Below are 27,992 nucleotides of genomic sequence, written 5' to 3'. Positions count from 1 at the left end.
ATTTTAAGACACTAACAGTTGTTCCGCTCATTCATAAATACACAATTTTATTTGCTATTTTCAGGGGAAACTTAGGCATTAAACTGTAAGCTGATAAAATACGGATACCTAAAAAAGTACAAAAGTATAAATATCCCCTTACAATAAATTTTAGTGAATTAAGTCTTAATATCTTTAAATTAAAAAAAAAAACCCCACAAGCCTATCTATTATGTCAAGGTCACAAATCAAACAACACTAAATGGCCAGCAGCGCCCCACTGGTACACCCCGAGGCCAAGGAGGGGCTGCCCAGCCCCCGCGCGCTCCACCGGGAGGACAGGTCACCAGGGCCAAGTGTGTCCTGCAGAAAGATTGCTATAAACGGATGAAGCCAAACATTTAACAACATACAACAGACCTTACAAAAGGAGGAGGTAAGTCCTAGGTGCTGGAGAACTTGGTTCATCAGGTAATATTGGCAAAGGAGAAGAGGGCACAGGCAAGAAGCCTCTGGAAGCGTCTGGAGCCAGACAGCGGTCGGTAGGCACAGCCTCCCTGGAAGCTGGAGGTCAGGAGGCAGAGCCGCCTGCCGGGCCAGGCCCCCCAGGTGGACAGGCCCCACGACCAGCTGAGGAAGGTCTGTTCTCAAAGCATGCGGACAGCGGTTTTCAAAGGAATCCCGGTAGCTCCGTCACGTCAGGGGGCAGGGCCCGTGCAGCCTGTGTCCCCAGCGCCCCAGAAACGTCAGAGAGAACTGCATAGTTACACGAGAGAGCCGGCGAGAGAGAGATGTTTGTGATGTGCTGTAAACATCCAATTTCCAACGTGACCTGGAGTTTCAGCTCCAGAAGCCGGGTGGACAGGCCTCCCGCCCCGACCTCCACCCCAGGTGAGAACAAGGCACTGATGGGCGCCAGCTCCCCCTGAGCCCCAAGGTGGGTCAGACGAGGCAAAACTTGTACCTCCCTTTACATGACTTAACAGATCAGCCCAAAAGGCAGCAGCACTTTTAGGCATTTCTAAGAAGTGAAAGCACTGGGTAGTCTATCCACAATTGGAAAGAAAGGATGCAAAGGATGCAAAGGTCTCTCGCCTGGAAACTACAAATGGAGAAGCCTTGACTGTGCCAGGCCGGGTCAGGCCAGTGGAGCCCAGCTCTGAAGGAGGACCGGGAAGTAGTGAACACGCGGAGGCTGGGAGAAACCACCAACCGGTCATGTCTGGGAGGCACAGCAGACCCCCTGCCCTGAGGACCAGGGCCTGGTGCATGCCAGGGTGACCAGCAGGCACCCAGAGCCCAGGGCCGTGGCACTGCGGCCACTTCCTACCAGCAAGGCCCAGGCTCCGTTACAGACTGTTTATGTAGCACCAAGAACGCTGTCCTTTAAATGATCTTCGGTGATTAAAGGGTCAGTCAGGAGCGCCCTGCCTCAGGCCCGAGCGGCACTTGTGAAAACCAAGCGGAGGTCCCTACAGAGACGCCCGCCCAGGCAGCATGCCGCCTCTGAGTGGCGACGCCCGGCCTCGGACAGCTGGTCCTGTCTCTCACCACCCACCTCAGAGGCAAAAAAAGGATTCACACCCAGATCTCTAGAGAAATTGTCAAAAGCAGGTTTCTTCTCACGGCCAAGCTTCCTCGACATGGCAGATCATTGCATCTTGGGAAAAGGTAAAACGTCTCTTCAGTTGTCAACACTGTGTTCCTCACATCCTTGAACCCCGTTCTTGCAAAATCTGAAAATGCCAAATGCAGACAATGAGAACTCGGGCCTTGAATGGAAAGGCAGCCTGCAGCCGGGAGCTTCACGGCCCTGAGGCCAAGTGCCCTGCTTGGGGGTGGAGCCCACCGCAGGCCAGGGTCCGAGAAACGGGGACCCTGCTGTGCAGGCCTAGCTTGCCCACTTCCAGGCCGCACACAAGGGGCAGGCCTCCCAGCTCTCCACCTCTCCACCCGAGCCTGACATCACCATGCCTGGAAGTAGTGAACCTGTGGAGGCTGCGAGAAACCACCGAGCGACCACGCCTGGGAGGCAGCAGCAGACCTGTCCTCAACCCGGCGCCTCCCGGGCCTCCTGAGACATGTGGCAGGGCTCCGGGGGGATGACTCCTCATTGAGGCCCCAAGGACCTCTGGGCAGCATCTTTCTTGATGGCCTCCTGAGGATGGGAGGCTCCCTGCTCCCAAGGGTGCCAAAGCCCACCCGGCGGTTTAACTGCCCACCGACTCCTGATTTTCTCTCCAGCCCAGCTTGATCCCGGGCGGAAGACACATGTGTGCAACCAGGGCCCCCTGGGCCCCCAGCCCAACCTGCCCCTCTTCTTTCTTCCATGCCCCATTGTAAACCATATCCCTTCCACCCTGCAGCCACACACCCAGAAACCTGGGCCCCTGGGATTGCCCTGTCACGCCCACATCCATACGTGCCAGCTTGCTCCCCACACTGCCTGGCTGGGGTCACATCTTCCGTAAATGGACCACCCCCCTTGAGGGTGCCAGCCCCCTCCTTGCTACAGCCAGACAGGACTCTCTGGGACACACACTTGACCCCACTGGGGAACCCTGCCAGCCCTCGGCCGCCATGCTTGAGCCTCTCCCTCCCACTCCTCCTCAGCACCTCGGAGCCAGAGCAGCGCCCCCACCCAGCCTTCCTCGCCACTGGAACCATCCATGCCTCCCATCTTCCCCCAAATCAAGCTGGGAGCTCCTCAAGGCCACAACCCCATGGGAGCCAGGGGAGACTTTGGAGTTGGCAAACTGTGCTATTTCGACACGTCAAGCATGGCTGCTAAGCACCAAGTAACCAGGACAGAAAGGCCACGCGTCCCGGCCAAGCCCAACCGCGCCCAGGCCAGCACTGTAAGATGACCCTCCCTGCGATCCCACTGGCAGTGAGAGTGGCCTCCCGGGGGCATTTTCCACTTGAATTTCAGAGCTGAGAGAGATACGGCCCCGAGGACACTGTGTGTTGCTGAGCCCTGGACCCGGTGCAACGCGGGGACATGCCTGGAAGGGGCACGCCCTGCTCATGCCAGGCCCAGCTCACACGGATGCCCAGCCAGAGTGAGGCCCTGCGGGCACAGGCAGACTTCTCAGGCTCATGACCAGTGACCACCGGCCCTGACTCCTGCTCACTGTCAGGGTGGCTGTCCAGAACCACAAGGCCCATCTCTCAAGTCCCCCAAGGGCTTGTTCAAATGACTCAAGAGAAGCCCAAGCTCTCCAGCCTGTCCCTGATGCCCCCCCATCCCTGTGGTTCCCCAGGCCTGTCCCTCTGTCTCTGACAGCTCCGAGGCCGTCCAGGCAGCACACCCTCTTGCCCGCTGCCCACTCCCCGGTAGGTGCACCTTCCACTGTGCTGGGGGAACAGCACCCCAGGCTGAAGGCCCCTCCTCAAGCCAGACAAGAACAAGTTCCTAAGCTCAGCAGGACTTGCCCGCTCACTGGGAAGGCCCAGGAGGCCCCTGTCGGAGGGACATGGTCTGAGGACGTGACTTGGGGTGAGGGTGGGTCCCCACTCAGCCCTAGAGGACCCTGTGGCCCCCATGGCGCTAGTCCCAGCCCCAAGAGGGTCTTCCGCCCTATCATCGTGGCTGTTTGCAGGGAAAGCTGGAGTTTGGGGGGCCATGAAGCCGAGAGCTGCTCACTCAGTGGGAGCCCAGCAGAGCAGACGGCGTCCGAGTTCACAGGCCTCAGTGGTAGAAAGGACAAGGCCCACGTAACTACCACGCAGCCTGGCAGCGAGGTGACAGCACAGGAGGGGTCGCCCTGCCAGAGCCAGAGCCCCAGTGACTATCTCCTAACGAGGACAGAAGACCCCTCCCGGGACCTGTGACGGTCACGGCCCGTCTGCCCTGGAAGGAGCTCTCATTTGGGCTGCCGCCCACAAGAAGGCCTGAGCTGGGCCACAGGGACTGAGCAGGCTGTGCATGGCACATGGCACCCCCGCCCCCCGCCCCAACCCAGCAGGCCCAGGGGCCAGGGCCACTCCAGGGCTGCCCTGCCATCAGCCCACCTTGCCCCTCCCACAGCCCAGACCCTGGCAGTCACGGCCACTGAAGCGGCTCCTGCCAGCAGATGTGAAGTCTGTAACTGGGGGCGGGGGGTGGGCAGTGCTGCTGAAAGAAGCCCCTCCTCCCTCCTGGAGGTTGGCTCCTCTATCCTTGCCCCCGCCCCAGCCCGTGCCCCTGGCTCCTACCACAGTTCACCATCAGGCCAGGCCAAAGTCAAGCTGAGCCCCTAAGGTGCAGTCACTCCAAACCGAGACGGGCCACAAACGCAAACTACCGCCTGATTTCAAAGACTTAGAGAAGAGCAAAGTAAGATATGTCAGTGATTTTTTAGGTTGAAATGACAATATTATGCATGTAATGGGCTAACAGTATTAACATCAATTTCACGCATCTTTTTATTTTCTTAACGTGGCTGCTAGAAAGTTTAAAACGACAGATGGAGCTCGTGCTGCACATGCCCTGGACGGCAGTGGTCCAGACCAGGGCCCAGCAAACTTTTCCTTCAAGGGCCAGGTAGTAAATACTTCAGGATTTCCGAGTCAAGAAGTAAAGCTGAAGATATTATGCACGCATATAATCACCAGAAAAATAACCACTAAAAACGTAAAAGCCATCCTTGGTCTGCGTCCCCAGACCAGACTCACAGCCAGATGTTGGCCTCTCAGCACATGGCTGGCCACAGGCTCTTCCCGAGCTCCTCACCTGCAGGGCTTGGCGGGGAACCCCTGCATGACACCTGTGCCCTGCCCAACGCGAGGGAGCAGACGAGGCGCTCCCTGCTGATGGGATCCTGGCTGAGCCACGGGTTTCGGACAACAAAAGGGGCCGGGAGGCAGCACGGACTTGAGGAGCAGCGAGGGGCTGAGGGGGCGTCCACGGAGCCTCCCATGACAGGGCAAACAGAAGGAGGGTCCCCACAGACTCCTCTCCACCAGCACCCCTAGTCTGAGGCATGAGGGAGTAGGGGTGCCACGGGCTTTGGTGTCGGGATCAGGGCCCACTCTCTGTGGCACAAGCCCCGACTCCTTGGCCCTGAGCCCATGGGTGGACTGGTGACAAGGTGGGGAGACTGGCGGGCTGGGGGCTGCGTGTCCCTAGGAGGCGCAGGCCCGTGTCCCTGCTGCTGGCACCCATGGCAAGGAGGCCCTTCCCAAGCCTGACACACACAGCGCGCAGGTGCCTCAGCCAAGGTCCCAACCCCACCCACATGGGCATCCTCAAACGGGACAGACAGCCCCGCCCCGAGACAGACTGGCTCCAGTGCAGATCTATGCGCTGGCATCTAGCATGGAAGGTTCTCTGTCAACTACAGGCACGAGACAAGACGCAGGGGAGGAGGGGCTGGGATCAAGGAGGCTAAGGTAGGTGGTCAGTTTCAAGGGCGCAGGCTCACCATGACATTTACACTTAATCTGAGTCATTCCCTTCGTGACCCGTGTCCTCGTCGTCACTCTGGCTCGGCACCGGCAGGCGGCAGGGAGGAGAAGAAGAGAGGGACCGTCAGTGCAGGGCGAGGCGGGAGGCAGCAGAGGGAAGCCCAACCAGACAGGCCAGGCCTCCACGGGGCAGCAGAGAGCACGGCGCTCAGGGCTGGACCTGAAGTTGTGCTGTGCGGCGAACTACAGGCCAGCCTCGTCCAGATCACACTGTGGGGGGAAGCACGACGTCCCTGGGCCCCGGCACTCCCAAAGTTCCAGAGTTTTCCTTCCCTCTGTGTTGTGAAAAACTGAACCTTGCCCAAACAGAGGTCTGGCCTTTGCCCTCAGCTCCTGGGAGGTCATGACCTCCAGGACACACCACCAGTCTGACCATGTGATGGGGGGGTGGGGTCAGTTGGCCGGGGGACTGGAGACTGCAATCAGGCACATGGGTGATCAACTGTTGATCAATGGATCAATCATGCCTATGTGACTGAGCCCAGTAATATCTCTGCACATGGAGGCTGTCGGGGCACCCCTGGTGGGCGGTGCTCCATGCACGGTGCCACGCATCCTGACTGCACGAGGAGCACCTCTGCAACATGAGCTCCACGTCTGGCATACTTCCTGGCCTCTGCCCCACACACCCTCCCCTGGCAAGTTTGAAACCCCCCCTCTTTCCGTACTTCCTGTAATAAACTGTAACTTTGAGCAGAACAGCCAGCAGTGAGTTCTGAGTCCTCCCAGCAGATCATGGAGTCGGAGAGTGATTTGGGAAGCCCCTGAAGTTGGGGCTGCTGGTGGCCGCTCTCAGTGGACCGGTCCCCTCTCTGAGTTGCCCGACCCCCACCCGCTCTCTCCTGCCACTTCCACCTCAAGACGTGTGTGTGTGTGTGTGTCTGTGTGTGTGTCTGGCCCGTGCTGTGGGCACCCAGTGAGCAGGTCCACAGTAGTGGACTCACTGTCCTCAGAACATGAAGTACTGCTCCAACCAGGCTGTGCACAAGTGTCCCCAGATCCCGACCCCCAATCCGGCCTCAACACTTTTCCATGGCTTACGGAGGCCCTGGCTGTGCTCCGCCTCCTGGGGAGCTCCTGCCACGGCCCCAGTTTAGAAGCCGCTGTGGCTGCCACACTCTAGAGCCAGGTATTTCTGGAGAGAGAAATAGGGCCGCACTTTCAATGGCAAAGGGATTTGGGGTCATGAGTGGAGTTCTGTCAGCACAAACGCATCCCTTCTGCAGCTGAAAAGGCACCCGAGGGACATGAGCTCAGGCAGTTGCCCTGGAGGACTTAGCTATGAGCATTTTTCAAGTTCAGAAATAAAAGTTTCTAAAAATAAGACAACTTGCAAAAGAGCCCTGCAAATGCTCAGAGAGGTATGGCTCCTCGTGAGGCTGGGGGCTCCGGGAGGTGGGGTTGCCTCCTACCCTGACTCAACAGGAAGCACGTCCCCAGGCATGGCACCGGGACCCCTTTGTTCCCGGCCCATTGCAGGGACCTGCACCAATCCCCACGACAGCCTGTCCCGGGCAGCGGCGGAACAGCCCAGACCCTGCACTTGCAGCTGCAGGCACCCTTGCAGGCCAGGGGTTGGGGGTGGGGTGGGGGCCAGGATGTAAGGACTCTGGAGGCCCCAGGGTCTGGACAACTGCCCAGTCGTGCTGGGGTGAAAGAGCTGCCTCGAGCACCAGTGGAGGACGGCCATTGCGGGAGGACCAGCAGGCGAGGTGAATCTGCCATCCATTCCCAAGCCCACGCCTCCAAGAAAGACCCTGAAAGGCTCACAGGGGCAGTTCTAGGCAGGTAGCAGCCAGGGTGGCACCAGCCAAGAGTGTGAGGAAGGCCTGGAGCTCCTGGTTTAATGTCATCAGTTAAAACCCCTCTGGCCTTGCCCACACTCACTCAAAACACCCTCTGACAGCATGTCGGAGCCTTCCACCAGGGCCACCTGTGGGCCCAGGACACACAGGCTGGCCGCCACAGAGCCCCTGGGTCCCCTCAGAGCCGGCTGTGGGGCTGTCCAGGCACCACCTGGCTTGAAGGTCCAGAAGGCCTGCCCAGGCTGATGCTGGACTCTGCAAGGACAGATACATCTGGAGTCACCGACCTCAGGAACAAGCCCAGAGGAGTTGCCACTAGAACCTGTCACCTCCAGGCAAGGGTAGCAGCTGCTCCCTGCCACGAGGCTGCCCTTGCGCTCCTCGGGAGACAGAAGGGCCAGACGTCCAGCAGGGAGCCGGTGCAGTTCAACAGGAACTGGCCTGTGCCAGGCCAAGGCAACACTCCGTGGAGTCTCAAAATCACACAACCTGCCGTATCTGCTCCATTTACAAACCAGCACGACTCCCAAGCCTGGGATGGGTGCATCCGAGGCGGGTGCCACCAGGAGGCCCTGCCCTCCAGCCTCGACGTCCCCAGTCCCCAGGAAAACAGCCCACAGTGGCATCACTCAGAAGCGTAGCCCCCACCGGCAGGACTGGAAGACAGCAACACTTCCAGGAGCAGGCTAGCGGGTTAGAAGAGGTGAGGGCGGAAGGCCTGGGCTGTGGGAGCCGCAGCGTGTTCAACAACCCCACGCTCCACCACTCGCATCCCGTGGACGTCCGTGTCCTCTGTTCCAGGACTCTGCTTCTGATATGCCAGGCAAGAATTACGTGATGATGGACAAGCAGCATGAGGCGAGCAGGCCGCCAGGAAGCCTGCACGGCCAGGAGCGCCGTGACGACAGTAAGAAACAACACAGCAAAGGAGAGAAACCCAGCCCTGCAGAGGGCACTCGGGCCGCAGCCTCACCCACCTTGGCCTTCTCACTGGGCTCACTGGTCGTGCCGTACGGGGAGTTGTGCAGCTCCTTGGAGACCACGCAGAGGAACTCGGCCTGGTCTTCACTCCCGTAGTTGTAGGAAGAGCCAATGCTGACCAGCTGGGAGGAGAGAAGGCCAGTGGGATGTGGGCAGAGAGCCTCACACACTTGGCTCAAGACCAGCCCCCCGCCAGGAGGGAAATAGCCTGCGAAGACCCCCGGCAAAGACGGCCAATGCTCAGGGAAGCTAAGGGACAGGATTCAGCCAAGAGACTTTTAACAAACTTACTGAAAATAAAGTCCCTGAACACCCACACTCAAGCTCGGACGCAACCGTACACACACACCACGTGCAGGACAGGCCTCCTGTGCCAGCACGTCCAAGCTCCTCTCAGGTTCCTGGCTGGGTCCCGGGGACGCTGAGCGACCCAGGGAGGGGAATGCGATGCTGGAGTGGGCACCAAGCGGGCCGGGCCCGAGAGCAGGCAGCGGGGCGGTGGCACTCTGCTCTGCCCATAAGTTGTGCCCTCCGCACGGGCTCTGAACACACAAGTGTGAGCACACGCCCGCACACATGTGAGGGCGAGCCCCTCCCCAGGGAAGCCAGGACCAAGCCTTCCTCCCACTGGGGCTACTGACTGCGAAGGGGCATAGGAGGGCCGCAGCAGCTCCGACAGGCTCAGGGAAGGGCCGGGGGCAAGAGAGATGCCGGGGCTGTGGCTTCCCACGCCTCAGCCGAAATCTGTCTGGGTGTGTCCACGCCCATGGCCCTGCATCCCCGGGCCTCCAGGTCACCACTACGGCCACACAGGAGCTGAGGGCCGACCCGCCTTTTCCAGCTTAGCCCCAGAGCCACCAGGGACTTTGTGTTTAATCAAAAGAAAAGCACTAAAATTGTAGTGAGCTATCAGTGGCACAATTATCGAGGCAGTGCCTGAAAGGCCCTCCATCTTTGCCTTCTCTACTGATGGAACTGCCCACGGAGGAGAGGCCAGGGGCGGGAGCACCACGTGCAGTGACAAGGACACGGTGAGCACCGCCGAGCGAGGGAAGTGTGCAGAGCGGTGCGGCCCGCTCTGGGAAAGGAGAGGAAAGCCCCAGGGCCAGCGTGCCCACCCTGCCTCTCTGGTGAAGTGAAGTGGATGGTTTCTAGAGGTCATGGAGGGAACTGATCAGACCCCCGAGAAACTCATCCCTCCCACCCTTCCCCCAAGGCTAGGTAGGGTGCCCACCTGTCAGCCTCTGCCAGAGATAACACTCTGGATGCTGGGGAATGGGGTCCAGGGAGTTTGTGTTTTGTGTACACATACAGGTATTTGTTTTCCGAAACATGGGACTGATCTTGCAGCAATGCTGTTTTGTAATTTCTTTGTAAACCTTAGGCTTTTCATTGGGGGTTAGATGGCTACCAAAGCGATAGTGAAATAAAGAGTTGAGGAAGGGGAGGAAAAAAAAAAAAAAAAAGGTCTGTTCTAGGAACAGACTGGAAGGCTGTTCTAGGTTCATAAATGCCTCTCGGAGACAGGCCCGCCACCTGCGGACCTCAGGGGTGCCCGGCCCTGGATGCAGACGGAGCAGCGCGTACGCAGCCACTCATAACCAGGTCTGCCCAGGGACCACATCCTCACGAGGCGTGCAAGCCTCTCAGAACCTGGCTCTGGCCTTGTCACTGACCACTAGGCGACTCTGGGTTCAGCCCCACCACCTCGCGGGGTCCCAGGCTCCGGCCCCTCTTCTCCTGCAGTTCCGGCTCCTGTTTCTGGGAAGTAGACAAGTGAACAAACATGACCCTGGTTCTGGAGTTTCTCCGGCATGAACAGGGGGAGCACGTCCCCAAGGGAGGAACTGGGCAAAGCGGGTGAGACTTGGGGAGAGAGGAGCTGCTCTTTGCTGTGGGTTTGGGATCCGCTCGGAGGAGCTCAGGACAAAGCCCCCGAGCTGGTCTCGGGGAGGAAGTGCCCATGCAGGAGGCACGGGAACCCCTCTCCCTTCCACAGGAGCCACAGCGAGGGTGACCTAGTTCACGGATCCTGAACCGGTGACCACAGCTCCCGTCTCCCCAGCCCTTTTCTAGGCTGCACACCAAGGGACAAAACGAGGGGCGGTGGGAGCCTTCCTTTCCTTTGTGAGCCTGGCGTGACTGTGCTGGGGTCAGGGAGTGAGGAATGCAAATGCAACCACGGGACCCCGCCTGGACACCCTCCACACCCCTGCCCCAGGGCAAGGGCAGGGCATCAGAGCAGCCCTGCTGGCTACGTCTCCGGGTGGAGAGTGGGACACAAGTGCCGACTGCACCTTTCATGACATTTCAAGAGGTTGCCAAGCATTCTACAGCCTGATTCATTATTTCAAAAGACCCATAACAAAGGGTAGCCTTAATTAGGAGGGATGCCAGGGGACCCCATGATTTCCCACCGTGGACAGAAAGCTGGCACCAGAGGACGCTCTCAGGAGCCAGAGGGGGCGGGCTGGGGTCACAGACTGGTCTCCGCCCTTCAAGACCAGCGCCCGGGGCTCGGGCCGGGCAGGGTCATAAGCCCAAACCTCAGAGTCTCTGCCTAAGACACACAAACAGCGACAATGAGCTTGTGGGCAAGGTATCACCCACTCAAGAGGACATCCTTGCCGTGTTCTCAGGCCCACAGGTAACGGGCTGCAGTTCCCCAGGACGAGAGGCAGCATGCCCACAGAAACACCAGAGCGCTGTGGACAGAGGGCGGTGGGTGGGTGGAAGAGTCTTGGCTCTCACCCCTTCTCACAGCCGTCCTAGCAAAAGGAGAGCTGAGGAAAATGAGGGGCATGGCTGAGCCAGAGTCAGCAGCACTTTCCAACCAAGGGCAGGACAGGGGGCTGGGGGGCTGCAGAGCAGCCTCAAGGGGAAGGGCATCTGTGCCAACGGCAGCACAAAGGAGCTGGAGCCCCATCTGCTCGGCCAGCACAGAAGGGCCAGGAGGGGCCAGGGCGGACACGGGAGGGGACGGGTGGTGGGGTCAGGCCAGGAGGCACTCAGGATATTGACTCCACACACACACACACACACACACACACACACACACACACACACACACGGACACACACACGGACACACACACACACACACACGGACACACGGAGATGTCAGAGAAAAGCACACAGAACAGTCCTCCCACAAAAGAATGGGCTAGACTAAGAAAAATAACTGCAGAGAGAAGACTTGGGAGGTGGGACCCTAAGAACAACTCTTGCCACTCCCCCCATCACCCGTGACCAATCCAGTCGGGACTGGTACAGCTGCTGCTTGTGAGAGGTGCTGGAGACATGATGGGGACCCATGCTTCCATGAACTGCAGGCCGCCCAACACCTCATTACTGGTCCCGGGGGCCAGCTGACCTGAGGACCCGAGCAGAGCCTTTATAATTAATAAAAGATCCACTGTGCTGCAGGCTCAGGGGGTACTCTACCTGCTCAAACTTCCAGCCGTCGGACATGGTGGAGACCATCTGCGTGAGCTCCTCCTCCTGACACTGGAGCACACGGTACACGTGCTTCACTGGCACCTGTGAGAAGGGCCACAGATGAGGGCAATGCCTGTGCCCCGCCCCCTCGCAGCCCCACCCCACGTGCCAATCAGGGATGGCGACGGGGGCCCTGGGAGGCCGACGGTTCCCTTCCACCTCTGGGGCCCAGGTCGTGACGCCTAAAGGAACCCCAAAGGCATCCACCGAAGAAGCAAAACAAACATGCTGGAACAGCTGCCGTTTTCTGCTTTCCCATCCACCTCCAAAAATATTTCCATTTCTGAATTCCAAAATAAAATGAGTCATGTTCCTGAAATCCCAAGAGCACCTGTGGCTAGATGTGAATACACGATGACAGCCATTCCTGTGCCTTGGGGGAACCACACAAAGTCTCTGAACTAAGGGGGTGCCTTGAGAGCCAGGCAGGACCAGCCTCAGCCCTGCTCCCAGAAAAAAGCTCTCAGACACGCACAGCAGCTCGGACAGGAGCCCGTGGATCTTCCGATCCACTCACCCACCCGACCTTCGCTGAGCTATGCTCCAAGCTTGGCTTCTGGCAACACCGCGGGGAGCACTGGCCAAAGGCCTGTCCCAATACAGCTGCCGCTCCAGCCGATACACAACATGTCAGTGACAGGGTCACAGCTCAAAGTACACTGGTCACCACACAGCCCAAGTGCTTTCATCTGTGAAACAGTGGAGGACACTGAGCGCTGCTCAGCCTGAGCCTGCTAATCCCCTTGCCAGCCTGTGAGGGGGCCTCTCCCACATCCACCATGCAGGGGGGACACAGGCACAGAGGGCTGGTGCCAGCCCAGGTCACAGGGTTCGTAACCAGGGGGGCTGGGCGGAGGGGAAAGAGGCCTCAAACTGGCCAGAGATGACTGGGGAGCTCGTGGCCACATCTCCTGCCCCCTCCCCAGGCCCCTCCCGCTGTCCCGATGGTCCCGTGGCTCCTGCAACAGGGAGAGGGCGGGGGCTGTGTGGTGGGCGGTCCCAGCCTCCCATGCCGTCGCCCCAGTGTGCCCTCCCCTGGCCCCTGACCAGCCACTCGGAGAGGCCAGGCTGTCAGCAAGCCTCTTCACAAAGGCCAAGAGCTCCAGCTCAGGGCCTGCCGGGCGCCCAGCGGGAAAGCCCGGGGTGGGTGGGGGGCAGTGAAAGGGTTTTAAGTGGACGGAGACTCTTCATGTAGTCTGGCATGAAGCTCTGAGAGAAAGTGCACTTCACAGCAGCCTTCTGGCAGAGGGAACCCACCGGGCAGGGCCTAGCGCTCTGCTAACAAGTGCAGAGCCGGCACCGCAACAAAGACTAATGCCTAGACCCTCTGGCACCTCCCTTCGTGGGAGGTGCTAGACACAGCCCACCTCAAACAACACTGGCCTAATGGGTAGCAGAGTGGCTGTGCTGGCCCTGGCACTGCTGACCGTGGTCAAGTGCAAATGGGTCCCACATGGAGCTCTGCACCACTGGGGACACAGTCCAGCACAAAGAGTACCTACTGAGCCCTTCCTTCCTGGTAAAAGCCAAACTCTCATCGTGCCTACACACACCTACAGGACCCCCACCTCATCCGTCTGTGCCCAGCTTGCCGCCAACTCCCCTGTGCTGTCCCTCCAGCCACACTGGCCCCCTGAATGGGTTGAGTACTCAGCTACCACAGGCCCTTTGCACTTGCTGTGCCCTGTCTGCAATACCCTCCCCGAGACGGCCACACACTCGAGTCCCACAGAGGCCTCCTGCTCTCCCTCTGCCCCCTCCTCACCCTCACTGGACTGTCCTCCTCAGCAGCTGTTCATTGTTCCCCACTGGAGTGGGGCCCCCGAAGCACGTGCCCTGCGTGCCGGCCAGGGTGCCAGCTGGCAGCACCGCGGGAGGTGTCCAGAGGGCAGGCCACAGGCGCCAGGACAACTCCAGAGGAAGCCGGTCAGCAAGGAGGTAGGGAAGCGAGCCGCGCCTTTTCGCCAGGCCTCGGAAGGTTCCTGCACCTTAGTCACCGGTCTCACCTGTGATGTTCTGCTGTCTCGTTCTCTAATTTTGTCCTTTACAAGTTTTATTAGTGAGGTGATATTGTAAAATTCTGCTTCCTCCAACACCCCTAGAATAAAGAAAAACAACTATAATTCCCACCAGATCAAAGAATAAACGTTGTGCCTCTGCCCCTCAGTGGACTGGTGGCCCATTCTCAGCCCAGCCCACTGGAAGCCCCCGGCCCCAGTCCTGCCATCCTACAGACTCTGCAGACACCACTGGCTCTCAGGGCCCCAGGGCGCACACGGAGAAAGGGCATGTTTGTGGACACACGTCTGGCCTGCGTCCTTCCAGGTGACCCTCTGGGTGCTGAGTTCACGCCGGGTGCCCGGGACGTTTCTCGAACAGACCACCTGCAGAGCCTGCGGCCGTCTGTCCTGGGCTAGCGGCCGCCTCACATGGGTCCCTGCGTCAGTCAGAAGACGGCTGGTTGAGAGGCTGCTCAGCTGCGGGAGTCCTGCCAGCTTAGGAACCCTTTCCTGCCGTTTGCAACGTCCCCAGTTTAGGGGCTCTGAACGGCCAGGAAACTCTGAAGAGCGGATCGGAGGGGCCCTGCCTCGGGGGCTCCTCGTGGGTATTCCAGAAGGTCAGGTGCATGCCTGCTGCCACCATGCCTGGTTGTCCCGACCAGTCTGTACTCTGCACAGCGGGTCCCTGCGCTAGCGGCACCGGGAGCTCAGAGCCGTGGACTCTGTCTGACCCTCGAGCTGCAGCCTAATGATGTCTCAGGGACTCAGCAGAGCGGGGGGTGGGGCAGCCACCGCCCAGGCAGACGTCTCTCTCTTCAAGGCCCCAAAGGGAGGTGCACCTGGCACGTCCCATCTCAGGATGATGCGGGGCGACGTCCTATCAACCCTTCCCTTTGGATCCAGGGGTGGGGACTGTGGGGCTGCGAATAAGCCCCGGAAGCCTCAGGATAAGCGCTTTGGCCTGAAAGGCCAGCCTTCTACCATCCAGATGCTCCAGGCGCCCCTCGTGCTCTGAGGGGCAGATGGGAAACGGCACCCGTGGGGGCCTTTCTCCCGAAAGAAAGCACTGCGTCTGAGGCTGATGGAAGATAGGTGAGCAAGGCCGGGCGGCAGGGGCTTGATCTGTGGCAAGTACCACATTTGCTTTCTAAGCAAATCACGCTGGGAACAGTTTGCCTAGAACTGTACAGCTGCACACGCAGAACACACGTGTGTGCACAAAAAAGACACTGCAAAAGAAGATGCAGACACGCAGTCGGAGGAGCAAGAGGGCCCAGAGAGAAGGAGGCAGCGGGCTCAGCTCAACAAGTAAAGGGGAGAGAGCCCTGGGCTCTCAGCACCACCCGGACCCTGAGCTGGGAGCCATAGTACGGCAGGCATCTGGAAACGCAGGAAGAACTCAGAGGGGGTTCTGCCAGGGCTGCCCCAGAAGGAGAGCAGACCCGGGGTGACCGAGACCGGGGACCCCCGGGAGGCAGCGGGCCCCAAGCTGTGTGAATCAAGGCAACCATAGAGCAGCGGGCCCCAGGGAGGAGCCCCACCCTCACGGCACCAGTAACCAGACGCCTGAAGGAGGGAATGGGTTGTAGTCCCAACCGGCCCCCACCCAGCTCTGGATTGTCTCAGCTTCCTGGAGGAAAAAAAGGGGAAGAGGCAGCACCGAGCAGCCCTGTTGCCTCTGAGATAAGCATCTGTGAGGGATGGAGCTGGAGAGCAAGGGAGGGCCCCCCCGACCCCGGTCCCGCCTGCGACTCACCTTCCTCAGCAAGGTCTTTGTTAATGACCAGCTTTCCATGTCTCAGGTAGTTCAGCACAGGCCCAAAATAGGTGGGGTCTCTGTCGATTAAATAGGCACCTGTTTCATCCTACAAAGAACAACACACCAAGGTGAATCCCAGTCAAGAAAGCACAGTTCCCATAGCTGGCCCGCAGCCCAGCCACAGCTAAAGGGGGTTTTGGAGGCTTGTGGGCTGTACGCGTCTAACACACAACTGGAAGGATCAGCGTTTATGGTGCTTTAGGGAACCCCTAAGCAGCGTCGCCTGCTTCCAGCCACCTGCAGCCGTTGACCCTGATCTGTCACCACTGCAAGTGAAGCCAAGTTTAAGCTCTGTTGCATCAAGGTGACCTCCCTATTTACTCTGAGACAAGGAGATTGTGTACAAGGCCTCTTTCCTCACAGCTCCAATAATTCCTGAGGGCGAGTTCATCCTTTTCTCATTTCAGCAACCGTCCCACAAGAGTAACCTGACACACTTTCCCCCATGGGATGCTCTCAAAGGCGGGACTGATGCCAACAGGTCAGCATCTGAAGGACACCGTGACCCGGGCCACCGCTACTCATTTCGGGGCTCCTCGCTGGGCAGGACTGGGTAGTCAGAGGCTCATGGAACACAGCTTCATTTTCTGCTGCCAAGTGACCCTAGAGCTCCCCTGAGACTGCTGACCACCGAGGAGGCCTCCCCCACAGCAGCGCCTCCCGGGGTCCATCTACAGAAGGCGCTCCCTCCACACCTGGGCAGGCCCTGCTTCGCCCCCATGGGCCAGGGCCTTTCTGAGTGTTAGGGACCCTCACTGCCCACGGCACACAGCGTCAGGCATCTTTGGCAGGGAGGTGGCGAGGTGGAACCCCCTGAACCTCTTGGATGTGGTGAGCCCACGGTCCCCAGAGCTCACTCCCACTGGGAGGAATCTCAACCGTGAAGCGGAGTGCTGTGTTAGGGCCCCCTTCTCACTCATGAGCATCAAATCTGGAATTTCGTGTAATAAACCTGGTGGTTTCACGGGTTTCCTCCCGAGTCCACAAAGCTGTAAAAACCTGCTCTCCTCAGATCAAATCCGGATGTGGGGCCAGCGGGACCCGGAGCCTCGCTGATGGGTGGGCAGGCCCCGCTCAGCCTGGAGCACCTCTGCCCCTTCCTCTCTCCCACAGGCCCTGGGTGCTCAACCCAACCTCCTGCCTCGATAGGCCACCGCCTGGTCCCCCCATGGGCTTCCTAGCCCCCAGGGCAGCATCCAACCACACACAGACCCCCAACTTCATCTAAGGAAGCACTGGTCAGATGTTGTCCCAAGGGACCCTGCCTCCCGGCCTGGCTCCTCAGCCCTTTCTCCAGACTCCCTAGACCCCTCCTCTTCTCCAAGCAAGGCCAGAAGACCCCTGGGACAGGTTTCTGGAAGAATGATGCTTCAGCAGCCTCCCTACTGGTGAAAAACAGCCGCCATTTCCTACAAAGGGGCCAAGGTCTGGAAAGAAAAGGATGGAGCTGCCGCAACACGGAATCCAGGGGCTCTTCCCTGCACCTTGCCGATGAAAAGAGCCCAAGCGTGACAAGTGCAGATTGCCAAGCTCAGGAATTATTCATCGGCTCACTGCTACCTCCACAGACAGCTGGCAGAAGATCGAGAAGGAAAGATCAGACAGGGACTGGGCTCATCTCCGCCCTCAGGACACCCCAGGGAGCCTCCCTTGTCACACGGGGCTGAGGTCCCACGACAGGGCTCAAGGCCATGCCACCGACACACTGGGTATCTCGCTCAGCACTGGGAGTGGGCGGGAGAGGAAAAGGAAGTGACCCAGGCCTCCAAAGCCTGGAGGGATGGGGGATGGGACAGAGAAGGAGGGAAAGGAGGTGAGCCCACAAAAACTGTGGTGGTGGCACGCCCAGGGCCAGGTGAGAGGGCCACCGCCCAGATGCAAAGGGACCCCTGACCAAGCACTGGAGAGCACTGGAGAGCCAGCGATGGGGCTGGGCCTCCACACACCAGGCTGACCCGGAGAAGGGCAGGGGCGGGAGGCCGCTGAACAGGGGTGGCTTTTTCACTAAAAAGCCACGTGGCCAATGCTCCGAAGGAACTCCTGCCCAGGCCCAGCCCTCAGCTCGGCGCACATCAGGCCAGGCTCGTGGCCCCATCTTAGGGTGCCTGAGGTGAGGCCCTCTAACCCCGGGGGGCTGAGGACTCCCCAGGAGAGACTGGGGACCCAGCACCCAGGCTGGCAAATGCAGAGGCAGCAGCAAGGGGTTGGGGGACAGCACGCCCATCAGCCTCCCCAACATGCTCCCGCCCATACCCTGTGCTCAAAGGCAAGTGGCCTCCATGCTCAACTACCCAGCCATCCAAGGGAGGGGCAGGCCCGTCGCTGTGTGGGGACCCCTGCCTTCATAAAAGGAGCAGCCTCACGGATACTTCCAGAACAAGGCCAAAGAGTCCAAGGCGTTTGCTGCTAACTGGGCTGGAGCCCAGGCCCAAGGGTGGAAGAGCAAAGAGGACCCCACCTGCGTCTCAGGGTCTGGAACCCAGGCTTCGTATCCACCAACAGACGTTCCTGGTGGCCCACCCGGAGAACAAGAGAGGCTCTGGTCCCTGGAGATGCCGGGAGCACAGCCGGGAGAGAGCTGGCACCACAGCGAGGGGGGCACAGAGCCACAGTTGGCGGGAGCACGGAGGTCGAACCCCTGGGGTCCAGGCTCACGCTCGGCTACTCAAGGCACATTGCTCCTCTCTCCAGGCCTCAGCTTCCCCATCTGTCAAATGAGATACTCAGCCAAGAGGAGGCCGGGGGCCCTTCTGGCTCTAACGGTCTGTGTCTAGTCCAACATCTCTTCAAGGTGACAGAGCTGGGCTCGTGACCTGTCCTGGGGGCTGGGACAAATTCCAAGGCAGAGGAAGCCACATGCTCTGGCCACAGAGATGGGGAAGCACAGAGCCAGGAGACTGAAGCACACACCTGGCCGGGCCCTCAGAGGCCTGCGCCTTCCACGCCTCCTCCCCGGGTAGGAAGCGAAGGCAGTGCCTCCAGTGACACCCTCCCCACCTCCCCACCCCCACCGCACAGTCCGTGGCTTATCTTAAAAAACCCATGTGAAAACCTAGAGGAGGCCATCCTGGGCACTCAATCCACACGTGGGTTTAGAAAGCTGGGGCCGAGAGCACCCCAGAGAGAGAGGCCTGGGTGCTGGGCATCCAGACCTGCACCAGAGCACTGGCTGCCCACAGCTGGGCACCAGCTTCCTGGGTGCCCCAGGACGCACTGCCTGAGCCGGCCTGCAGGGGACTGGGGAAGCTGGAATGGGCTTCAGTTGGGACCCTTGTCACCCTATGCTTCTCCCACGTGGTGTCACCAGCTGAGGGCAGGAAGCTCAGTCCAGCAGCTGCCACGCTGGCCCCAGCAGTGTGGCCTTAGCACTCCCTCCCGGGAGGGAAGACCCACCCACCTAGACCTGGAAATGCAGGCCCATGGGGTGACCCTAAGATACTGAAGGTCAAGTGGCCATCCCCTAGCAGTGACAAGCCCGCCCCTCCAGCCCCGCCACTGCTAAGCAGACTTTAGGAGGCTTCATGGCAGCTTCCTCCATGGACCCCACAGGGCTCTCTGGCCCAGTTTCTTCCCGTGGATTTGTTTTGATCTGATGGGCTTCATTAAGAAACAAGGACGAGGACTTCCCTGGTGGTCCAGTGGTTAAGAATCCACCTGCCAATGAAGGGGACACGGGTTCAGTCCCCAGTCCGGGAAGATCCCACATGCTGCGGGGCAACTAAGCCCGTGCGCCACAACTACTGAGCCCGGGTGCTGCAACTACTGAAGCCTGCATGCCTAGAACCCACGCTCTGCAACAAGAGAAGCCACTGCAATGAGAAGCCCGCACACCACAACAAAGAGTAGCCCCCACTCACTGCAACTAGAGAAAGCCCACACACAGTAACGAAGACCCAGCGCAGCCAAAATTAAAAAAAAAAAGAAAGAAATTAAGAAAAAGAAACAAACAAGGCTGAGACTCTAGGGTTAGGAGAGACTGGGCAGCAGCATGTTGGGGCGGCGCTCTCATCCTACAAGGAGTGCCAGGGCCCCCAAATTCCACTGGGCTTTATCTTGGGCAACAGCCCAGAGGACCGCAGACTGACTCTCGTTTAGAGGCACCCAGGCAGGAGCTCTGGAGGAACGCCGTCTTCCAGCACCTGAGCCCGAGCAGCACTCGAGGGTGTACGCGTGCCGGCAAGGGCTGCCTGCACACTTGACTGTGACCAGGCTGCGACTGACACGGGCGCCAGGGCCCTCGGCATCTCATGTTGCTTGTGTTTGTAAGTGGCCCTGGGGCCTCCATCCTAAGGCAGAAATAAAGAAAACTACAGAACACAGAAAAAGAGAAAATACCAAAACATCCCAAATTCAGAAGTCTCAGGCTCGCTTATGCAAAAGCATAGAGAGAATGGTCTCTGTGACACCCACACCAGCAGCGGAAGGGGATGTCTGAGGCTCGGCCACCGGCAGCTGTGGTAACAGCACCCCATCCATCACCTGCTCACGGGAGAAGAACCTTGTGATGTGCACTTGGCATGGTCACACTGACAAAAGGCAGCAAGACACGAGGATCTCTCTCCTCCCTCCCTCCGTCCTCTCCTCAATTTATATAACAAGCGTGTGCTACATTTATATAGTGGCAAGGCTTGAGGTTTTTGGGGTTTTTTGTAAAAGAGCCAGAATTAAGATTGCTTGCTTGACAAATCATTTTTCTCTATTGACTATCCCCACTTCTCACTGAGTCTGCATCTGACCTACTTGTGAGGTGCTGGCTTTTAAAATATACATCTATCCTAAAGGCATAAAAGAGAGAAGTGCTGGACTTGGCTCTTGAATATTTAATGGCGGTCATGCCCGTCAGGTTACACACTGTTTGCTGGGGGCTCACTGATGGCCAAGTTGGCCGAATCCCACTCCAAGGGGGCCCAGCCTCTGAGGCCGAGCTGCTGGGCTCCAGGGAACTGTGAATCCTGCATCCCTGAGCCTGTGCCGCAGAGGGAACGCCCTGGCCACGGCCAGGAGCACCCTGCCCGCAGTCACTTCTCTGAGAGGAGCCAGCAGGCAAGACAGGCCAGAGCCCATGTCACATGCTCTCTGAGGAGACCCCTGACCTGCAGTCCCAAAATGGACGGAGGCAGAGAAAACGATCCTGTTTGGAAACCCGCGCAGCCCCACCCCGTCCACTCCCTTCTGAGCAGCCCAGCAGCCTCACCCCTCGGCGCTGGTTAGGAGGCAATGCTCTGACAGGGCCGCTGAGGTTCTCCCGCCCGCCTGTGCCTGGCCCTCACGTTCAAGACAGATTCGAATGCACTGCCCGGTGAAACATCGTGGGTCCAGGGCGGGCCGCCGGCCCCCTTGATAGAACCATGCACATAGCCTTGAAAACGGCCATAAGGAACGAGGGTCGAGGAAGTCAGGCTCTCAGGCAAGGCTGTAGACGCAGATGCATTCTGTGGTCAAGTCTCACTCCAGCTCCGTGCATTCTCTGGAGAGGCCTGCACCTGGCTCCTTTCTATCACCTTCCCAACTTCCACAAACACACGCGGAAATGGAACACAAGAAACGCACGGCCACTGGAGACTAGAAATGCAAAGGGTTGAGTATCCCAAGCTAAACGCAAGATGTATTCTGTCAGATTTCCCCATTTGAAATCTAAACGCAAAAGCATAGAATTTTCTGTACACAAACATTTGCAATCAACATAATTAGAAATAATTTTCACTCTGAAATTATCCATTTAAGTGATTCTGTTTCACTTAAAACCTTCACCTCTGCCCTCTTTTCTCGTTTGTTTTCTACAGTTTGTCAAATCCTTGACCTAGAAGAGGCCTTAGACATCACCAATTACAAATGAGGAAACAGAGGCCCAGAGGCCCAGAGACTAGAGGGCTGTCCAAGCAGCAGATGTGCAGAACTGTGCTGACGTGTGTGGGAGTGCTGGCTGCTTCTGACTTAGCTTTCCCCATATAAGACCCTACGATGCCCTGTGTACACCTGGAGATCGGAAACCCTCCGGCACACACAGGGAATAAAGGAAAAGCAAGGGCTCTGGGTCATTCCCACCCTCAGATCTCAACCAGCACCGAGCTCTCAGGGCCCTGACCCCCGGGTGCCTCCCAGTCCTAGAATGTGGCTTAGAAACAGAATTTAGGGTGACATAGAGGACTCAAATGAGGCTCACTAAGAAACAAATGCAAGAGGACGTGTGAAAGGACCCCAGCACATGAGGCTCCTGGTTATTCTCGTAGAACAAACGTGCTTCAAATTCACCTAAGGTGGCGGGGGGGGGGGGCGGTCCCACCAAGCTCCACGAACAAACGGAGATGGCTCACAGGGACCGTTCAGCTCAGCAGGACCAGGGCCTTCTTGGAGCAGATGCCACATCAACTGTGCAGACAGAAACAGGCATCGGGCCACCCCAGGGTGTGGGGCAGTCGTGGGCAGGATGTCGTGGGTGGACCTGCCAGCCAGAGAGCCACCCGTCCAGGTCACAGCGCTATGAACATCTCTATCACAAGGCAAGGGGGCAGTCATCTGTCCGGATTTCTCAGGTACTTACCTCCCTACAGACACTCCAGTTACAGAACACCTGCACATAAATCCCCTACAGATGCCACACTACTCAGCTTGGTGGCAAGAGAGAGAGAGAGAGAGAAACTAGGAAGTCAACTTGACATGGAAACAGGCGGAAACCACATCCGCCTGGGAGAGAAGCACCAGTAGGAAGAGCCCAAGGTCCCTGGCCGCAAACCTCCCCACAGTGGTTCTGCAAGCCTGGAGGCGAGGCCCCCTCCAGGCCCAGAGTCTCCAGTCCCCTGGACACCAGTCACTCAGCTCAGGCAGGCAGGACATTCTGCAGCCAGGACGCCCCGCCAGGGGTTCACACCACGCCCGCTGCTCCCGGGGGTGCCCGAGCCCTCCCCAGCAGCTGCCCCACAGCCACCGCCCTGCTGGCTCCAAGGCGGCCTCTGTTCTCTTCCTACGCTCGGCCCTGCCGGCAGATCCGGTGCAGAGTTCCCCCTTCCTTCTCGCTGGGGCTGAAGAGCAGGCCCACGGCTCCTCTGCACCCTCGCCCACCTCCCCTCCTCACTGAGGACTGCCTGGCGCCCAGGACTGCCTGCCTCTCCGTTACCTGTTTCGAAAAACCTACCTTGGCCTATGTAGTGGCAGTGATGGGCTAGCCCAGCTCATCACCTCCAGAACCAGCCCCAACGGAGCCTGACTTGTAACACCAGGCCAGGATCCTGGAAGCCCAACCACTGAGGAAACTAAAACCCACAGAACATAATACGGATGACGAGGAGAGATGAACGGTATACACCCCCGCTCAGACGCCTCCCTGATGCCACAAGCCCATCGCAGACACACATGGAGGATGGTACTGAACTCTGGAGCTGTGTTCTCCAGGCTCGAGGGCATCAGGTTTCTTGTACAATAACTCGATGGCTGCCCAGGAAGCTGTGCCCCTCCCCCTTGGCACAGGCTCCAGTGCCCAGAGTTGGGAACCGGCCCTCCAGGGCCTGTCCTAAGAAGTGTCCGTCTGGGACGCAGGGGGCACTGAAGGGCCCGGCTTCCACACCCCACCCTCTGAGGCCGGCCCAGCAACCAGAGCTACCTGCCAGCAGCATGAGGTTTGCGGCAAGTGAGGGAGCGTGTAATAAGTGACTAACAGGAACAAAAACAAATTCTGAGGGGGACAAAAAAGCATTCTTGGTACATTCTTTCTAAAAACAAAGTACAAAAGTAAAATAAAGACTACTAAGAGCCATCTCTAATTCCTGCAACGACCCAGCACCAGGCACTGTGTGGGGGAGGGCTCATATTCCTCAGCTTCCTTAATTCTCACAACTCCTCCTCTGTGACTCCGCTCTGAGAGGTACATTAACTAACCCCAAATCGCAGGGCAGGTTAAGTTGTGGGTGGAGTCAAAGTCAGGCCTGAGTCCAAAGTCTAACTTGGCCACCATGAAAAATGCCCCGTACCCCCAACACCCACATCCCACCAACTCCAGACCGGAATGTGCTGGGCGCTCTGCAGTCTGGGGAGAGCACCAGTGCTCAAGGTGGCCTGCTGGCACCCTGGCCACACAGACCCCTCCCTGGGTGCCACACAGAGTCAGCTCCTCTAAAGGACTTTAAAGATTCCTGGCCCAATGAAAGCTGTCCTTGAGCATCCCTGGAAAGCAGCCATGTGCACCCACTCCAGGGGAACGCAGCCACAGACAAGCCATAAGGAGCTGGCATCTCTGGGTTCCCATAAAACTCTATTTGCAAAACCAGGCAGGTGGACCGCAGCTTTCTGACTGCTGCTCGAAACCAAGACCAGTCACTGTCCCGCTGGCCAAGAGCGAGTGAAGGCTGCCCGTGCGGTCGGGGGAAAGAGGAACTGCTCTGCAGTTGACGACCACTTCCTCCCAGCCACCCTCAGACGGCTGACGGCTGTGTCCGATGCCCCAAACAGCTCTCCTCACTAAAGGCAAGCCCTTCCTCAGGGCTTCCCTGCTCAGGTCCGAGGGGCCCTGTGGAGAGGTGACCATGGCATCCACGGCGAGCGAACCCCCACTGCACTGGGCCACCACCTGCCCAAGGCCTGAGCCAGGCGTGGGGTCAGGGCTGAGAATACGCTCGGAGCCAATCCTCAAGCAAAGCGTGAGACGAAATGCACAGTGGCTCGGGACCCCCACTCCTGGCCTCAGACCGGAGACCCAGCCCTCACACTGGAGCTCACGATGCTCTCAGCCTTTCGCCTCTGACTTAGTCACACGGAACATAATCTGCCGTTTCACTCTAAGTAATCCCCACTTCTCCTGCCAAGCAGCTTAAAAGATAGTCCTTCCACCCACACCCCCATCACTTAGCCCTGTCCGTAAAACTCCTTTCACTCACTATCTTTCTAATCCTGAAACTCTAGCCAACATCAAGTACGCTGGGGGTTGGCACAGGCAAAGAACTGCAGAGGACATGGCATGTCATCGGAAGCACCTCGACGGCCCCACCCCTCAAAGACCCATCTGATGCCACCACATCTGCAACCCCAAAGCCAGGACGACGGCCCTGTTGAAGGGCAAAAGCTCATGTGAAACACAGTTTTCTCCAGGCCTGGCTCAGGTGCAGAGACTGAATGCCCCTCCACCCCAAATCCTACTTAATCTGAGTGGTTTCCAACCACCAAGTAGTATTTCCTGTTTCCCTTTTATTCCTAAAGTATCTCCACACTGAAACAGGGACTGATTCAGCTCTGAACAAACTCTAATCTGTTTTCAACAATGCCACTGGGCCAGGTACCATGGAATACAGAGAGATATAACCCAAATGAATCACATGTCGAGTATTTACAAAGCACTTCTGGGAAGGAGTGTTACACCTGGCCTGCCCCTGATGGAACAGGGGAGAGAAAAATGACCCAGGATAGCAGGTGAACAGATGCCGAAATGAATAACACAGACACAGCCCCACTGGGGAAGCACCAGGAGGAAGTGAGAATTCACACTTGGGCTATCTATAGAGAGAACTTCGTGGCAGCAAGGGCCCCGAGTCAGAACTGGAGACAAGAGGGTAAGGGTTTAGCGGCTTGGGGCACCGTGGGCAGTGGGTCCCAGTTACAGCCCAGCTCCCCACCCTCCCTAACAACCTGTCGGCTATTTAACAAAGCACTCCTCCAGAAAAATGTCCTGACACCACCACTCCCACAGGGCTTCATGACTGAGCTCCCCGCCAGACACTGTGCGTTTAACAGCAAGCTCCAGGTACTCTCCCAGTGAACTCCAAACCCATCAGGCTCCTGAAAGATTCCAGATCTTCCACTTCTTGGAACTCCTCCCCCTGATCTCCCCACCCAACCCCGACCCAAGCACTACTCTGCAAGCCCAGGTGCTCAATGAACAGGAGACAAATGCCCAGCAGAAAATCTTCCACCAGGTGCGTCCAGCCCTGTGAATATCTGTGAGGTATGCTTTCATCAATCTTAACTATGAGGTCAGGGCTTGGAGATTTTTACATGTGATTCAACATCCTGTTTCTCTTCCATCACATAATTGCTAGCATCCCACTCTTCCAAACACCCCTTTCCCTCCACCCTCATCCTCAGATTCCTCACTCAAGGTTTAATGATCTAGGAGTGAATCTCTGGGACATTCTTTCATCAGAACCAAAGGGGGAAAAAACTGAGAAGAATGAGTACCTTATACATTTTCTCATTTGAGGTAAAACACTCTACGACCATGACTAATGGGAATTAGCATTACTCTTTCTGGCAAATTCACATCTGTGGCTAAAACTAACCCATATTTACTAACAACTATTTTATGAGACAGAAACTGTATCTGTTGCATTACCTTTATGTTCTAAATTTCAATTTTACAATTGGGAAATCAAATGTGGTTAACTGGATGATGGTGAAAAAAAGCAACTTCAACATAGACATACTCTGATAAATTACCCTCCCCAAAGGACTACTATACAGTAAAGCATAATTTTTTTAAGTAGTCTTGAGACAGTAAAGACTTAACTGGGCAAACTATAGTTAATCAGCTCTGAATAACAGTCTCAGTGCTGAACAGACAGCCATTGCCTCAAAAAAACCCAATGGACAAGAGCAATGTAAAATCGGACTCAATATACAAAAAAGAAACGCTCAAGTAGAAATGCAAGTGAATGACCACTAAGGCCCACTGTTTAAACAGAAAAACAAAACAGTAAAACATACACCCACGCTATAAAAGGAAAATCATAGCTAACAAAAGCTTATTTCTATCCTGGAGATGACTATCATTTTCTGGGAGGTCAATTCTCTAAGAATGGAGAGCTTGGTCAAATGAGCAATGGAAACAGCTGGGGGGGTGGGGGAAGGTACCGGAGCGCTGGCATCTCAAACCCTGATTTCTACCCATGACTGGTGGTTTTGTGGTAACTCGAGTTCTCATTTCCCGATCATAAGGTCATGCCACACAGAGGATGGTCTGTGTCAGGCTTCTGGATCTTGAAGACGGATCTGAATCTTTCTGGGAAGCCTATGCCTGGCAAATGCTGGGCTGGCAAGGCACAAAGCCAAGTGCAATTATGTAGGCTCGAGTGAAAGACACAGGAAAGTTAGAATAAGGTTTGTGAACTGCCTAGGATAAATACAGGTAACAATTATTCCTCCAACAGAGCCTTTTATGAGTTTCAGTGCTGTTCAGCTCCAGAGATATTCTTCAGCCACACAAGTCTTGTAAAGGTAATAATTAAAATAGTTTCTAGTACCATCTGCACAACAGTATGAGCATTTAATCTGATGAAAGGCAATCAGCAAACCAAGCTAGAGATTCCTATCCTTTTGAGAGGGCAATAGGAAAACTAGGTTAATTAGAAACTAGATTGAAAAAATTTCCTATTTTGCCCTTCCTTAACACCCCTAAGCCACCCCTTAATATGAGCAACATTCCGTTTGAAAAATCACTCTATGGACGGCACTTTCTGAGAGTGCTGAGTGGGTGCGTGTTGCGGCTGAAAACGATGGAGCACCAACTCTCTAAATGCAAGTCACTGGGAAAGGCAGGCCACCCGTGTCAACCCCCCACACCAACGTTAAGTCAAACGTCTGGAATGTGAGAAGATGAGAAGAACACCAGGGTTCTCGGATTCCAGAGCCACTAAGTACACTGGGACGGAGAAGAGGTGTTCTCACACCAGGGGCAAAACAATCTGCGGAGGAAAAGAAAGTAGATCCACAGCAGAGTCTGGGGTCTGCGAAACCTCCTCCACCGAAGAGCAGAGAGGGCGAGACAGAGAGACACCCCGACGTGGACTGGCTGGGGATCTTCGAGGGTGGTGGGCGCCAGGGCGCCATCCTCTCCTTCCCCGGCCCAGGACAGGGAGTCGGGGGGCTCGGGTCGAGCTGGAGACGAGGGGAGCGCGGGGCTCGCAGCCGGGGCGGGTCTCCTCAGCGTGGGGCAGGGGGCGTGCGGCGGGCCGCCGACCAGGGCGGCCCGAACCCTCCTGGCTGGCCCGCGCGGCCCTCACCTTGTCCGAGTCCAGGTCGGGGTCGGCCTGGCACAAACGGTACAGGAAGGATTTCGGATCCCGGCACAGCGTCTGCCGAGTGGTGAGGAAGTAGGTGCCGCCGACGTTGAGCCGGACCCACTTGGACACGCTGCCGGGGCGCTGGGCTAAGGCGCCGAGCCCCGCGCTACAGCGGCGGCACAGGCTGCCCCCCAGCCCCGCCCCGAGGCCGCCCGGGGCCAGCGGCAGCAGCTCGCAATGATTCTCCGCCATGATCCCAGCAAGCCCCGCCACAGCTCCTCTCTACCGGAAGCGTCCGGCCTTTAATACAGTCCTCCGAGCTCCGTCCCGCCCACAGGTCCGCCCTCGTAAAGCGCCCACCCCGACGTCACGCGGGAGGCGGAAGTTCAGGTCCGGAAAAGCGGCCGTCCGTGCCACCTTCCGGCCGGAGCCCGGCGCGGCGTGGTCCGATGAAGCCAATGCGAGCGGGCCGCGGCGGAGCC

At 57.8% G+C, this 27,992-nt stretch overlaps 1 protein-coding gene across 2 annotated transcripts; it reads right to left on the bottom strand.

Annotated features, from left to right (window-relative positions):
* Positions 1 to 18: 18 nt before the first annotated feature.
* Positions 19 to 27,818, bottom strand: KCTD5 (potassium channel tetramerization domain containing 5). Of its 2 annotated transcripts, XM_082360730.1 has the most exons (7): positions 27,511 to 27,818; positions 15,467 to 15,575; positions 13,717 to 13,808; positions 11,657 to 11,752; positions 8,210 to 8,335; positions 5,385 to 5,443; positions 19 to 1,715 (listed from the first exon to the last, which is right to left on the bottom strand). In XM_082360730.1, exons 1-6 carry the CDS (start codon positions 27,760 to 27,762, stop codon positions 5,399 to 5,401), a joined length of 720 nt encoding a protein of 239 aa, XP_082216856.1. In that variant the 5' UTR covers positions 27,763 to 27,818; the 3' UTR covers positions 19 to 1,715; positions 5,385 to 5,398. The 2 variants fall into 2 exon arrangements, with proteins under 2 accessions (XP_082216856.1, XP_082216857.1); XM_082360731.1 differs by lacking the exon at positions 5,385 to 5,443 and having other exon boundaries at positions 27,511 to 27,816.
* Between the last annotated feature and the right edge of the window lie 174 nt (positions 27,819 to 27,992).

The sequence above is a fragment of the Balaenoptera borealis genome (genome assembly GCF_965194805.1).
Source record: "Balaenoptera borealis genome assembly, chromosome: 16".
NCBI classification, from domain to species: domain Eukaryota; kingdom Metazoa; phylum Chordata; class Mammalia; order Artiodactyla; family Balaenopteridae; genus Balaenoptera; species Balaenoptera borealis.
This window is presented reverse-complemented; position numbering and strand designations above follow the sequence as displayed.

Excerpts from the sequence above, each read along its gene's own strand:
- KCTD5 (XM_082360730.1), bottom strand. The coding sequence starts at position 27,762 with ATGGCGGAGAATCATTGCGAGCTGCTGCCGCTGGCCCCGGGCGGCCTC. Across the intron at positions 11,753-13,716 it reads GAGACAGCAGAACATCACAG|GTGCCAGTGAAGCACGTGTA; the intron begins GTGAGACCGGTG and ends CCCTTCTCACAG. Across the intron at positions 5,444-8,209 it reads AGCCCAGTGAGAAGGCCAAG|AGTGACGACGAGGACACGGG; the intron begins GTGGGTGAGGCT and ends GTGCCGAGCCAG.